Here is a 14,869-nt window from a genome sequence, read left to right on the forward strand (position 1 = left end):
AGTAGTTCCAAAAGGAAAATTCCTTCGTTCCTTTAACTACTGTCCGTGTTAAGAACCAGCTTATCAGTTTTGCTTAATAAAAATGAGAGCAGTATTTTCTTTGTGAAAGATAAATGTGTGGGTTTTTTTGGTTTGTTTGTTTTGCTTTGTCCTGGGGTTTGATCTCAGGGCGCTGGGTACTATCCTTGAACTTCAGGTTAGTGCTCTACCACTTGAGCCAGGTCTGGCTTTTTCCGATTAGTTTACTGGGGATAAGAGTCACATGGACTTTCCTGCATGGGCAGACTTTGAACCATGATCCTCAGATCTCAGCCTCCTGAGTAGCTTCAATTATAGGAGTCAGCTATCAGCACCTGGTAAAACTAGGCTTCTTAATCATCCTCTCATTAAAATATTTGAAGTTGCTAATTTTAAATTTTATCTTGCTAATCAGGAAAAATTACTCAGGAAGGCAACATGGCTTTAGGAAAAAATACTTTTGAAATTGGTGAAAGCTATGTAGAGAATATGTGAAAATGAAGACTTAAGGCAAATATTAGAATAAATGCATTGAGAAAGTTACAATGTTACCGTATTCCTTCATAGACTGTTGCTCTATTTGTGTTCAATATTTACTATGTTCTTAGCTCCACAGCTAGAAAAGAATGTAAAGAAGGAATAGAAGAAAAATTACATGAAAATTACATAAACAATTATACTTATTAAAGAAACAAGCCAGATGTAATGACTCCTGCCTTTAATCCTAGTTAATTAGGAGGCAGAAATTGGATTGTGGTTCAAGGAAAGGCAAATGTTAGCAAGGGCTACTATCAACCAATTCAAAGCTGAGTATGGTGGTACCTGTTTGTAATCCCAGCTATGGGGAAAGCATAAATAGGTAGATTGCAGCCCAGGCCAGCCTGTGCAGAGAGACCTTATTCAGAAAATAAAATAAAAATGACTGGAGGAATGGTAGAGTGCCAGTGTAATACACAAGAGGTCCTGAGTTCAAATCCCAGTGCAGACAGCACAAAACCAAACAAGGAAAAAACTTGGCGGATGCCAGAAGCTAGAGGAAGGGGGCATTGGGGGGGAGTTGTTTCATGGGTACAGTTTCGGGTTGGGAAGATGATGTTCTAGAGCTGTCTTGTTGATACACTCTTAACAGTGTGACTGTACTTCACAACCCTGAATTGTATGCTTAAATCATTGGGAAGGTGTGTTTCCTGTTATAGTCTACCACAGTGAAAACAAAACAAGCCTGGGGACTAAAGCCAAGAAAGCAAAATCGCAGGGACTGGGATTAGCTAACAGTGTAGTGAGTTTATACCTGTGCATTGATTAAGGGTAGTTACAGAATCACCTTCTGGTGAATTGAAAGAAAAAAGAAGACTTCCTTCCAAGCTGGAAGCTTCCTAGATTCTTGTACAGTGGAGTCATAGTTTGGAGTGGGGACTGCCTCGAGGCCTTTCCTGGGAACTGTAGTCTACACTGGCTAACACCTTTCTTGTTGGGGATGTGCTTTCTGTGGTCATCAGAGCAGTCGTTCATCACGTTTGTGTCTCTTATTTCCCTTCTCGCATCAGCTGGCATCTTCCAGGCCATGTGTCTCCTGATCTGTGCTGAGATGTACCAAGTGTCCAGGCTGCAGCACATCTGTGAGCTGTTCATCATCACGCAGCTGCAGAGTACGCCCAGCCGGGAGCTCGCCTCCATGAGCCTCGACATCGTCGACCTACTCAAGAAAGCCAAGGTGTGGATGCAATGAAAACAACTTACTAGCCTTTTAGTTTTGAATTTTATTATTTCAACAGGTCCAATGAACAGTATGCCACATTCATCACTTGAAAAATTCATAAGTGCAAACTTGGTGCTTGATAATCTCACCATAGATGTTCTATAGTGTGCATATTACTCTACATTACATTTCCGTACTTCTTTAGTGTATGTTTTTCCACTACCGGACACCTCTGTTTGTTCTAGGAATAATTATTTCTTTTTTCCAAACTGTAAGGTTTAATAACCTCTTCTACTTTTTCACATTTTGTGCTGTCTTATTAACTCAGTGTACTTCCATAGTAATATCTTAAAATATAAATGAGAAAATTCAGTGTTGCAGTTTTTAAGAAATGGGTGAATTCATATACATCTAATGTTTAATAATGAAATGACTCATTTGAGGAAACTATTAATGTTTCCTTCAACAAATCTGAAGAAATAGGAAAACGACTTCATAAATAAACATGAAACTATATCAGAGGATAATATAATGAATAGGTTAATTTGGAAGTGAGTTATAAAATAACGTCACTAGTACAATAAACGAAAACAATGCCGTTGCTCTCCAAACTTGTGTTTGGGCCACCTCCTAGCAGTGTCTGTCCTGTCTGGTCTGCAGTTACCCCTTCCCATCTCCCGTTGTAACAAGGCCTCAGAGAGTGCCACCAGCTGCCATTTCCCAAAGTAATGTAAGAGCAGAGTGGCTGCCAGGTCTTTAGATAGTCATTGTCCCAAACTCATCATTTGCATGAGTCTCGAGAAGAATGGGAAGGAGGGCTCATTGCCCAGGCCTGCAGGCTCTTGGTGGGGCTGGATACCAGGCAACAGAGGCATGATCTGCTCTGTGGTGGGCTTCAGCATGGGGCAAGACACCCCAGCCTCTCCTGGGGCAGGTGCCAGACTGTCTTCAAGTGGAATGTCTTCAAAACCTTGCTCCTGCTCCTCCATAACTTCCACCTTTGTAGGGTGCAACAGGTCTGAGGGGCCCTCAGCAGCGAGGGTGTGGATGGCTGCCGGCATCTTGTCCTGACCCTCCGTGCCTTCCCCTGCAAGGTGCAGTAGCAGCTCCTGCAGCTGCTTCTTCTTTTCACTCACCTCCTGGGACAGCTGGGTGACACACTGGTCTTTCTCCTGATACATCTCATCAAGAACGTCCATCTGTTCTTTGTAGAAAACTATAGACTCTTGGATGGCACTGATGTGTTTGGACAGCTGGTCACACTGATGGTGGAGGCCGTCCACTTGACTCTGGTAGTCCACCTTGTCAGGCAGGTTGTGGGTGAAATGGAGTTTCAGCTTGATCTTGGGTATGTGTGCATTCTGCTTCCTGTCTCCAGACACGCCATGGCTCCAGCTCTTGGGGAAGATGGGCTGATGCTCCAGCTTGGTCTGGCACTGGGCTTCCAGGTTGGCCAGGCACCTGCAGTGGGCCTGCAGCTCCTGCAGCTGCTGCCTGAGGTTTGCCTTTGATTGAGCAATTGCTAGTGCTTCATACTCTGGAACTGTCACATCAGAGGGTATCATCTTCTTACCCTTTTCTTCTCTTAGGCTTATTCCTTCCCCTTCCCTCGGGAGAGCCAGGCCACTCAGCTGGGCCCGAAGCTGCTCATTCTCCTGCCTTGGTGCTTCTAGGTACTTCAATGTGTCCTGCAACTTTTGAGGTCCCATTTGGTCCTCTGACTTGGTCTGCACCTGCTCCTGCTGCAGCTGCTCCAGCAGCTGGGTCTGCTTCAGCAGGTGCTGCCGCAAGGCCTCCTTCTCGGACGTCAGCTGCTGATGGGAGGCCACGTGCCGCTCACAGGCGGCTCTGAGCTCCCGCAGCTGCTCTAGGTACTGGTCATGCAGCTCCTGCAAATTCTGAGCTGCTTGGCTCTTTGCTTCAGCGATCTCTTTCCATTCTGTTGACTTCTTCTCCAGCTGGTCCAGCTTTTCCTGCAGCTTTTTCTTGTCCTGCTGCTCCGAGTGCAGGATGCTGGCGAGCGCCTCCTTGTCTTCACTCAGCCTGTGGAAGGCGTCCCGCAGCTGGGCCAGCTGGTGTTTCAGTTCTTGGTTGTGCACCAGTGTGCATCGCACGGTCTCACGTTCCTTTTCCATGGTCTCAAAGCTCTTGCGTCGATCCTCAGCTTGCTGCTCCCATGCCTCGGCCTTCTTCTCCAATATTCTCAGCCTCTCCTGCTGCTCCAGGTTCTGGAAACGAAGGCTCTGGGTTTCCTGTATCTGGATGTGATGTTGTTCTTCCAGGTTCTTGAGCTCCTTCTGCAACTGGAAGGCCTGGGCCTGCTGCTCTGCCAGCTGCTTTCTCAGCGCCATCAAGTTGCTCTCCAGCTCCAACACCTGCCTCGCCCCTTGCTCTTTCTCCTCTGTCAATTGGCTGTTCTGCGCCAACAGCTGCTGGGCCTTCTCATCCCACCTGGAGCGCTCTACCCTCAGGTCCTCCGCAAAGGTGTCTCTCTCCACCGTTAATGTTGCCACCAACGCTTTCATGCTGTCTAGTTGTCTTTCCAACTCTGCCCGCTCTTCCAGTACTTGTAACTCAGGACTTTTGATCTCCGTGTCGGCCTTCTGCGTCAGGAGCACGTCCAGCCTCTCCTGCAGCTTGGTGTTCTCTTCCTCCAGGTTATCGTGGCTTCTGATCTTGTCCTGGAGCTGCAGCTTCAGGTTATTCAGGGTGTTGGTGAGCTCGAGGTTGCTCGTCTCTGCCTCATTCTGCATGGTGAAGGCTGCAGACAGTGTCCTCTCTAGCTCCTCCACGCGTTGCTGCGAAGCTTGCAGGCGGCTGGCACGATCGGCATGCTCCGCTTCTCTTTCATTGGCCAGCTGCTGCACGTGGGCCAGGGCAGATTGTAAATCAGAATTTTCTGAAACCAACATCTGAATTGATAATTTGTGGAGCTCCAGATCTATCTTCTGTGCTTCCACAATACAGGCCATCTTCTCATTCTCTTTGCCCTGTTGATCCTGGAGCTCTTTCCTTTCCTGCTTTAGTTGTTCAATCACACTCCACAGCTGCTGGTTGCGTATTCTGCTGGAGTCCAGGGCAAGCATCAGGTGTTGGTAGCGCCTTTCTAGATCCTTGGTGTCATTGGGACCCGGGACAGTCTGGACTGTGACAGCTGTCATTGTGTCCAAAGGCTCCGAGTTAGTGTGATCTCTGGCTACACCCTCAGTTGAATGACAGTCCCCTGTGGTGTTCGTCTTGGGGATATCTCCCTTTTTTGTTTTCTTCTTCCTCTTGGAAACTGCAAGCCTGTCAGGACAATTTCTCTGCTGATACTCTTGAAGGAGTTTCTTTCCTGAAGCTATTTTCTTTTCTCTTGTTTTTTCAGACATCTCAGCACTGGGATGGGAAAGATGAGGGGGCCCCATTCCCAGGCTCTTTGAAATCACTTTTGTTCTCACAGTCACTAAAAACGATTATCTGTTTCCTACTCTATTTCCAAAAATCACCTCAGTTCTCTCACTCACCACTTAGCACCTCTACCCTCTTCAATGGCTGGTAGTGGTGTAAGTCACCAAAAGGAATACCAGTGTAACTAGGTAACGTGGAATGTGGGTGTGGCCCCAGTTCTTGTATCTCATTGGTCAGAGAGAAACATGAAAAAATGGGGGCGGGGTTAGAATCTTGTAATCCAGGTAGAATGGGTGGAATCATGATGAGAACTGCTCCCACAGCTCCTCCCCTGTACAACAGTGTCTAGTTTGTTTGGGGGACCTGCTCTTGCCAGATACATGCACAGTTTTACAAGTCCACTTTCCTGGCTTCCATCATACAGCTGTGGTCACCAGAGTTTCCACTAGGCTTCCAACTGCTCTTCAGGAAGTGGCACCAAGAAACATAGCTATCTGCCCCTATCCTCTTGTTCTGCACATATTTACTGTCACTTGTATTCTGATCAGGTCTTGATTAGAACGTACTCATGAGCTGCTGGCTGCTGGCCATGAGCACTAGACATGCTGCACACCTAGACCATGCACAACGAGCACATGTTGCACACACTTTGGTGGTGAGCTCAGAGGATTCAGAAACACAGTCATGGGAGGAATGACAGTGTCTGAGAATTATGAGTTGCTTCCATCCAGGTGGTATGTGAAATCCACACGAGTACGGAAGGAATAATGATAACTGCAGATGACTAAAACAAATCTGGTAGCGAAGCAGTTAGCTAACCATCCACATCCAAATGATGCTCCAATATGTGCAGAATCCTGGTTCTGGGGCCAGTCCTCTCTCGCTGCAGAGCCCTTGGACATGTGCTTCAGCGCTGGAGTGCTTGCTTGTCCTCCAGTGATGGGCTGAAGTGGTTGGGGAGTCCATTTTGTGTGGCCAGCTTGTCCTTCCAGTGAAGAATTCATGCTGGTCATGGTGGTACACACCTGAAGTTCTCTGTGCTCAAGTCGCTTCTGTGGACTCAGGCATTGTCTCCAGAAGGCCACTGTGAAATGCATGGTACCAGACTAGGGGTGGCGGTGAACTCCTCCGTCTCTAGGCTAAGGTGGCAGCTAGTCCTGGGCCCCCACAGTGACCGGCCCTTTAAATACTTTTATAAGATATCTTAAAAATATTTTTACGAGACACAGTGTTGTCTGTGACTACGTAGTGTTGCAGCAGAATTAATGAATGTGGAATTTTTCTTTCGGCAGTGGTCCTTAGCCAGAATCATTTGGGTGTAGTGCTCTGCTGAGTCACACAGGCATGATAGGAAATTGAATTTCCATTGAGTCCCCCTTCCCCCCCAAAAAAATATGAGTTCTCAGAGCTTCTAAAAGAAAATGACAAGATGAGCCCCTGTAGAATGATAGGCGTGATTAGATGAAATTAGTTTATCTCTTCATTCATTTCCTGTGTATGTCAGAAAGTGAAACGTTTATATAGGAGAAACTAGTGTACTTTGCTAATCCTTGCAGTTTCCCTTTCTTTCAATGTTTTACCAGCTATGTGAGGAATTTAGCGAAACACAGTTTGAGACTGACTGAGCATCTATGTCTTTGAGAGATGGGCAGTTTGGGTATTTTTCACTTTTCTTTCCATTCTCTCCTACCTTCTCTCAGTTGTCTACCATGATTCTAACTTTGGTTCATATTTCTGACAAAGAACTTCTTTCTTTCTTTTCTTTTTTTTTTTTTTTTGATGTTGTTGTGGTCTTGAACTCAGGGCCTGGGTGCTGTCCCTGAGCTCTTTTTCTCAAGGCTAGAACTCTCGCACTTTGAGCTGCCACATCTTCTCTTCCAGGTCTTTTTTTATTTTTTTTTTTTCTGATGGTTAAATTTAGATAAGCGTCTCATGGACTTTCCTGCCTTGACTAGCTTCAACTATGACCCTTAGATCTCAGCCTCCCAAGTAGCTAGGAGTACAGTCATGAGCCACCAGTGCTTGGCTATGTTCCATCTGTTAATATACCAGAGATCCTTGTTTGTTTGTTTGTTTGTTTTTCTCAAACAAATCAATGTCTGACCAAAATGACGATTCCTTCTCTTCTTCCATGTAAGCAGTAGCTATGTAAAATTTGTTGAATACTGTAAAGTTGTATGTACTCTCATATTAAAATTTTGCATGTGTTCTTAGAATTTGTATCTAATATTTGGCTACCTGGGTCCATACAATTCTGGCTCTTTTCTGTGGCTCATAGGTAATATGCCATATTATTTATATAGCTCTGAGGTTGTATCACATTTAGTTTATGGACTTTTTAATACCTTTCCCTTTTTTTTTACTTCAGTTTAAACTTACTATGACAGTATATACTTTCCCGAAAACCTAGTTTTAACAAAGAGATGCTTTCTATCTCATGTCAAGAGCTTACAATGGTGGTATCTTAAATCTTAGTCACAAGTAAGATTCCAGCTAGGGCACCAATGATATGTACCTATAATCCTACCTTTTAAAAAGGAAGCCGCTATCTGAGGATCATAGTTCAAAGCCAGCACAGGTAGAAAAGTCCATGAGACTTTAATCTCCATTTAACCAGCAAAAAACTGGAAGTAGAAGTATGGATCGAGTAATAGAATAGCAGCCTTGCACAACCAAGCTAAGGGACATGCTCTAGCCTTGAGTTCAAGCCCCAAGACCTACACACACACACACACACACACACACACACACACACACACACTCATCAGAAAGTATAAGATTGTGCATTTGAAGCATATTTTACAGCCAGCTTTGATCTCTGATTTCTTTTCTCTTTCCAAGTCATAACCCTTAGGCCATGTCCTGATGTCCTGACCTTCTGGTGGTAGGTTATCTACTCTGGGTCAGTCATCTGATGGCTTCATAGCTTTTGTTAAAATAACTACATGTCATACTCCATTACCTTTAGCTCATATTTATGTGCTTAAAGAGGGGGAAAAAGTTAAAATGTGATAGGACATAAAACTGTAAAGTTCCTTCCAGCTCAGAAATTCTGTGTAGTGATAAAAAGAGATATGTGTTTATTTATACAGTATGCTTTGAACCTATATTAAAATATTTTCATCCTATATAGCTTATTGAAAGTTCTTGTTTTTGTTTTTCCCTTAAGATATGAAATAATAATGTTAATTTAATGCTATTTACTATGCTTGTATAATATTACTACTTACCCACCACTTTTATAACATTTGTGAGTATTCTGAAAAGCACCATCCACAACCAAAGCTGGATACATCCTAATGTCTATATGAGGATGAACAGTGTGCCATGCACATGTAATATAATACCGTTGGTCTTTATAAATGGATGGCATTGATATATGCTACACTGTGAATGAGCCTTGGAAAACATGAGGCTAAGAGACGGTGCTAAACATTTCACTCATATGAGACACTGAGATTAGTCAGGTTTATAATGACAGAAAGTAAAGTAGAGATAACCAGGGCCCAAGGATGGGAGGATAAGAGTAGTTATTATGTAACGGGTATGGAGTTTCAGGTTGGAGTGATAAAATAGTTCTGGAACTCCATAGGGGTACTAGTGGCATAAGTACGTGAGTATACTTAGTGCACTGTGCTGTACACTTAGGTGTGGATAATATGGTAAGCCACCTGCTACACATATTGTATCACAAGGATGATGATAACAGCAATAAACTGTACTTACTCAGCACGTTCTTTGAGTTAGTGATTGGCTGGACTAGTGAGTGTCAGTGTTTTGACGCCAAGGTTTTGATGTCAGTGGCCATACTGCTCTCAGTTTCCTTCAGCATGCAGCTTTTTGAACTCACCATGGGGAGAATTGTGCAGGAAGTCATGCTCAGTGTAACCACAGGTCTACTCAAAGCAGCTGTTCAAACCTTACCTGCTCATAGCAATATTTGCACACGAAAACTCACACCCTTGGCCGATGGTGTTTCCTCCTCAAAATAGTTCTGGGTTTGCTCCTCAGATGGACTCGCCTGGCTGGTGCTCTCTATAATATTTTTCTGTGCTGGAAGTACAAGTGCAGCTAGGGAATTCTATGACGGAGAATTAAAAGCTTCAATTCAGTATTTAAGAGCAACAGTTTTTTTTAATCACTTCAGCAGCAGCATCTTAGTGTCGTTTCTGCTTCTTCGTTGAATGAAGTGTTTATTATTACTTATAAGTAACACTCCTCTCTCTGCAGTGACAGTCCCGTGAAGGCCCCATTACGGAGACAAACGTGGAAGGAAGCTTCTCCTTGATTTCTCTCAGGCCGTTGTCTGGCTGCAATTTCATAATGGTGATTCTTATGTGCAATGTTTTTTCCTTCTCATTGTCTTGCAGTTTCACCACTCTGATTGCCTCTCCACCTGGCTACTTCATTTCATTGCCACTAACTACCTCATCTTCAGTCAAAAGCCTGCATTTCAGGACCTTTCAGGTAGATCACCAATTTCACTTTGAGAAGAAGCTTCTGGGGGGGCGGGGCGGTGCCCAGCTCAAGTGGTAGAGCAGAAGCCTGGATTCCATTTCTAATAGCAAAAAGTAAATATGTGTAGTCTTTGTTCTTGAGATATAATTGTAAAAACTGTAGTTTTGGTAAGTTAAGAAAATTTAATATAGTCCCTTTAAGTGATTCAACAACTGCCTGACACATTTATTTATTGTTACTTGCGTTACATAAGCAGTTTGATTTATGTTACACAACAGATTTTCTGATGATTATTTTATAGTTCGAATGGCATTCATTTTTAAGTGCGGTACATTTTTTGTCTGAGAGATAAAGTAGTCAAACTGCCTTTTAGCATTTACTTGTGGTAAATGAGATCTTAGGTTTTGTTTTATTTTGAAGATAAACTATAAGACAGAAACTAGTCAAAGGGTGAGATTCCTAATACTACATAAAAGGAAAGAAATGAAAATGGAATAGATTTCAGAGTAGACAGTCAGATTCATCTGCAATTAATTACAGTGTGCTTATGCTATTATCCAGCACAGATGCAAGGGGGAAACTTGAACTGGAAAGACAAGGAAATTACCAGGTGCTGGTGGCTCATTCCTATAATCCTAGCTACACAAGAGGCTGAGATCTGAGGATTACAGTTCAAAGCCAGCCCAGGCAGGAAAGTCTTTGACACTCCTATCTCCACTTAGCCACCAGAAAACGGGAAGTGGCTCTGTGGCTCCTCAAGTGGTAGAGCACTATCCTTGAGCTGAAGAGCTCTTAAGCTCAAGGACAACACTAAGGCCCAGAGTTCAAGCCCCACGACCAACAACAACAGAAAATGACAAGGTAATTAAGGAATACTTGGTCAAGTACTTTCAAACTCTGGACAGAAGCTCTTCACAGAAATGCCTGAAGGTTGTCTTCAGTTGGGGACAGAAAGGGGTGGGTAGGAAGGAAAGAGAAAGGGAAAGAGGAGGGCAAAAATTATCTCTCTTGAATTTTCCTTTCAGTGTAGTTTGCTTTTATCTGTTTTATAGCTGAGAGTTCTATATAAAGTTTTACTCAGTAAACATGATTCCACTGGCAGGCTAGGGCAGGGTATGTTTCACCAAGACTAGGGAAACTAGCAAAGTGAAAGACCTGGAGTTTCAGAATGGTGGGATCCAACATGAAAGTCTAGAAACCAAAGAATGAACTTTAGGAGAAGTCAGTCCTCTGGAGCAGTAGCAATCACAAGAGAATGGATAGATTATTTGATAACGAGGCCCGAGTTGAAGGTAGGACAAGAGTACAGAGTTTAGAAGGTTCACTTCAAAGAGACTAAGTGAAAATAAGTGAATACCCTCCAGGACAGACAAAGGTTTTACTGAAAAAGAAAAGGGAAATAATAAATACTACTTGGTGAATGTATGGAGAAGCCACTTATAATTGGAAATCATTTAACAAACACAACAAAAAGCCTGGTGTTGCCTAAAGCAGTATTAAATGATTCTGGAAAGCTTCAGGGAAGAGGAAAGGGTATATAACAGAATGAATCTCATCTACTGTGTAGGAAATTTAATAGTTAATACCTTAACTGATCCAAAATAAAATATGTTCAATTAACCCTCTTTTCTCTTAATATTTAGTGGAAGAACACAGTTTTGTTGAAAAGCACAGATGGCCATCAAATATGTACTTGAAGCAGCTTGCAGAATACAGGAAGTATATTCACTCCCGGTAATGTCGTTGCTTAGTCATGTAACCTGGAGTTTTTATATGCTTACACTTCTTTTTTTTATAACTATGAAGATTGGGATGCCTCTAAATTCCAGTAAAATTCTTATAATAGACTGTATATGGGTGATTAAAAATACATCGCCATACAGCTTAATATATTAGTTCTCTTTGCAAAAACACTACTGTGGGTCTTAAAAGGGAACATAATATACTTCAGACCAAAAAACTAAAGCTTCTCTCTAGAATATAAAGCTGTTGGACAGGTATGTTCTCCCTTTAAAATATCCTGTTCCTTTAGTGAAATTAAAACTCCTTCCAGCTTAAAAAAAAAGTTCATTAAAAGAACCATATAGGATTAATACAGAAATTTCATCATGTCTAAGTGCTCTATTAAAATAAGGAGCCTTTAAAGACCCAGTGTAACTATTGGTACAGTCAGAAATTTAGGGGAAGAACTAATCAATCAAACAAGATTATGGTGGTGGCATGCCTCTTGGTTCTGAGTCAATGACAGTGTTTGGATGAATAGCATGAAGAAAAGTCTGTCTTTCCTCCAGACACTCTTGCCAGCTTGTCTTGTCCCCTCTCTAAGATTCTGGTTAAGCAGGAAACCTAATCAGGCTTTAGTGTCTAACCTGTTTCCTGGTTTCTATTTGTAGTGCAGTTGTAAGATCTTTAATTCTTAACCACATTTAGAGAAGGCCTTGTGATTTCACTTTGCACTGTGCCAGGTGCAGACATACCAATTATGTATATTTCCTGAAAAAGAAAACTACTCTGATAGCAGAAAAGAAACTGATCTCAAGAGAAGAGGGTGTGGCTTCTTGGAGGGAAGAATGCACAATTTGGACTGCTGAAATTTGTAGTACCCAAGACAACTACTGCCACTTCCAGCGGTATGTGAGAAATGCCTTGTGGTAGCTTTAAAACACTTGATTGTGGCTCAGTTCCAAATGAAGAAGTATCTTCTTACTCATTCTGAAAGATGAGAATGTTGGTAAGAATGACTCTTTTGCCTGATTTTAATACTACATGTCTATAAAGACACAGGAAAAAGATGATTGTCATGATAACTCAAGAAGTGTTCTCTCCTTAGTGTATTTGGTAAGATTTGGATGTCAGTAGTTTCAATTGCTTGAATTCTTTCCTGTAGATTGCAAAGCTATATGGTGTGGAGTAATGTTAGTTTTGTACCTTACTGGGTAAGGTAAAAGGAAGGATATAAATCAGACTGTCATGTGCAGAAAGAATGCTAGTAGAGAACAGAATTAGAATTTCTGTCCTATTACATGTAAGGATGCCAGGATATGGAAACGATTGTTCTATCACTGTTGTAACTACATTCAACGTGCTATGTGTAACCGTACCTTATATTATTGATGATCTTTTTGTATCCCCTTCCTGTGCTTGTACTATCTCAGTATCTTATCTGAGTACATTGGAAACCGTGTATACTGGTATTAGAACTAGGAAACTGAAAGGGAAAATCAAAATTGAGAGACACAGGGTAAAAAAGACAAACGAGGGGCTGGGGACACGGCCTAGTGGCAAGAGTGCCTGCCTCATATACGTGAGGCCCTGGGTTCAATTCCCCAGCACCACATATACCGAAAATGGCCAGAAGTGGCGCTGTGGCTCAAGTGGCAGATTGCTAGCCTTGAGCAAAAAGAAGCGAGGGACAGTGCTCAGGCCCTGAGTCCAAGCCCCAGGACTGGCCAAAAAAAAAAAAAAAAAATGACAAATGACTACAAAAGCAATACTTGTAAAAACGGTGTAAATGAACTGAACAACTCATGGGAAGGTAGGGCAATGGGGTGGGGGGGAAGGGAGGAATGAGGGACGAGGTAACAAACAGTACAAGAAATGTATCCAATGCCTAACGTATGAAACTTTAGCCTCTCTGTACATCAGTTTGACAATAAAAATTTTTAAAAAGTTATGTCTGTACTTCAGACCAGTGGAAAAGATCTTGGGAGCCAGAATTCATTGTTTTAATTCCCAAGTGAGTTCACTGTGAACCTAGGTGGAACACCTCTATCTGTGTTTAATATGAGGATACAGTGATTTCAAACCCTAGCTTTCCCAATGGACCTGGGATACTGGGAACTCAGGAGTCTTGTCTATTTGGCCCCATATGCTTTCCTCAATCTCCCAAGGATTTGGGATTAGACGTATACTGTCACCTCTGGTTTATAAATAGTACTTTATTTATTTGTCAGTCATAGTTCTTGAACTCAGGGTCTGGGTGCTGAGCTTTTGTGCTCCATACTGAAATTCTACCACTTTGAGCACAAGCATCACTTGCAATTTTTTGGTGGTTAATTGGAGATAAGAGTCTCACAGACTTCCCTGCCAAGGCTGGTTTTGAACATGGATGCTCAGATCTTGGCCTCCAGGGTAGCTAGGATTACGTGTGAGCCACCAGGGCCTGGCCACATAAATACTATTTTAATAATGAGCCTTAACATGCAAAAAGCTGAGAAATGCAGAGTAATGGATTTTAGTTTGTTCTGGTTCTATAGTATTCAGGGTATGTTTAGGCAGATCAGTGATATTTCATGGCATAATTTTCCATTGACTATTTGCTTTATTGGACAGAAAACAAGTTAACGATCTAGTTGCTACCGTCATTTACTAAAGTGATAATAAAATATTTTTAGTTATCATAATTTCTTTTTCCTGCTGGATATCTGGAAGTATTTTGTTGGTACATGGAGGATATTAGCAGGACTTAGCTAGTGTCTACCAAAGGGCTAAATAAGCATTGTTATTTCTATGGAAAGTTCTGTTTTACCTTGGCCTAAAGGTTACATTTGTGCTGGCTTTGGTAGCACATATACTAAAATTGAACTATACAGGATTAGCACGGCCCCTCCGTGAGGATGACATGCAAATTTATGAATTTTTCTGTATTTTAAAAGGGAATGATGGCAGGTGAACAATACTAAAATACATTTTGTCTATGTATGAAGATGGTATAGAGAGAGCTATTGAAAATTTGCAAAATAGGGGCTAGGGGCAGGGAAAAGAGAAATGGAGGGGATTAATCTGATTAAAGTATAATATGAGTAAGCATGAAATACCATGGTGAAACATTTTTGTATAATTAATATACATTAATAATAATATGACACAGGATATATTTTAAATCCATAGGCCTTACATCTTATTTTGAATAAATGTTTCACTACACTTCAGGAACACACACACACACACACACACACACACACACACACACACACACGAGAACTGCCTAAAACTATACCTGCTCAGTCCTGCACATTAGGTAGTAGCAAGAACTCATGAAGTCTACTTTAAAGTCATTACAGTTTAGGAATCCTACTTCTATTTCATCATCTCTCCCACCTTCTCTCCTTCCCTTCCTCCTTCCCTCCCCCGCCTTCCTTCCCTCTTATTTCTGCAATAGGATGGTTGTAGCCAGTGCAGGCATTGGGTCCACTAACTACTACCTGTGGCTATCTTGGGGAACTTTTTACTTCTCCACTTAGGCCTCATTTGTTCTTTCTTTTCTCCAGGGTTTCTAACATTGGCCTACTAGTGACATCTAGT

The 14,869-nt window shown here is 42.2% G+C and overlaps 1 protein-coding gene and 1 non-coding gene across 2 annotated transcripts; both read left to right on the forward strand.

Annotated features, from left to right (window-relative positions):
* Positions 1-1,345: 1,345 nt before the first annotated feature.
* Positions 1,346-11,299, forward strand: LOC125344679 (rho-related BTB domain-containing protein 3-like; the record flags this gene model as incomplete). The annotated part of the gene is made up of 3 exons (XM_048337097.1): positions 1,346-1,732; positions 9,478-9,574; positions 11,209-11,299. Coding segments are annotated over exons 1-3 (425 nt in total), but the record flags the coding sequence as incomplete, so codon positions are not given.
* A 2,815-nt stretch (positions 11,300-14,114) lies between these two features.
* LOC125344680 lies at positions 14,115-14,216 on the forward strand. The gene has a single exon (XR_007209620.1). It is a non-coding gene; the product is annotated as a U6 spliceosomal RNA (small nuclear RNA).
* Positions 14,217-14,869: the final 653 nt, after the last annotated feature.

This window comes from Perognathus longimembris, unplaced genomic scaffold, assembly GCF_023159225.1.
Source record: "Perognathus longimembris pacificus isolate PPM17 unplaced genomic scaffold, ASM2315922v1 HiC_scaffold_3674, whole genome shotgun sequence".
NCBI lineage: Eukaryota > Metazoa > Chordata > Mammalia > Rodentia > Heteromyidae > Perognathus > Perognathus longimembris.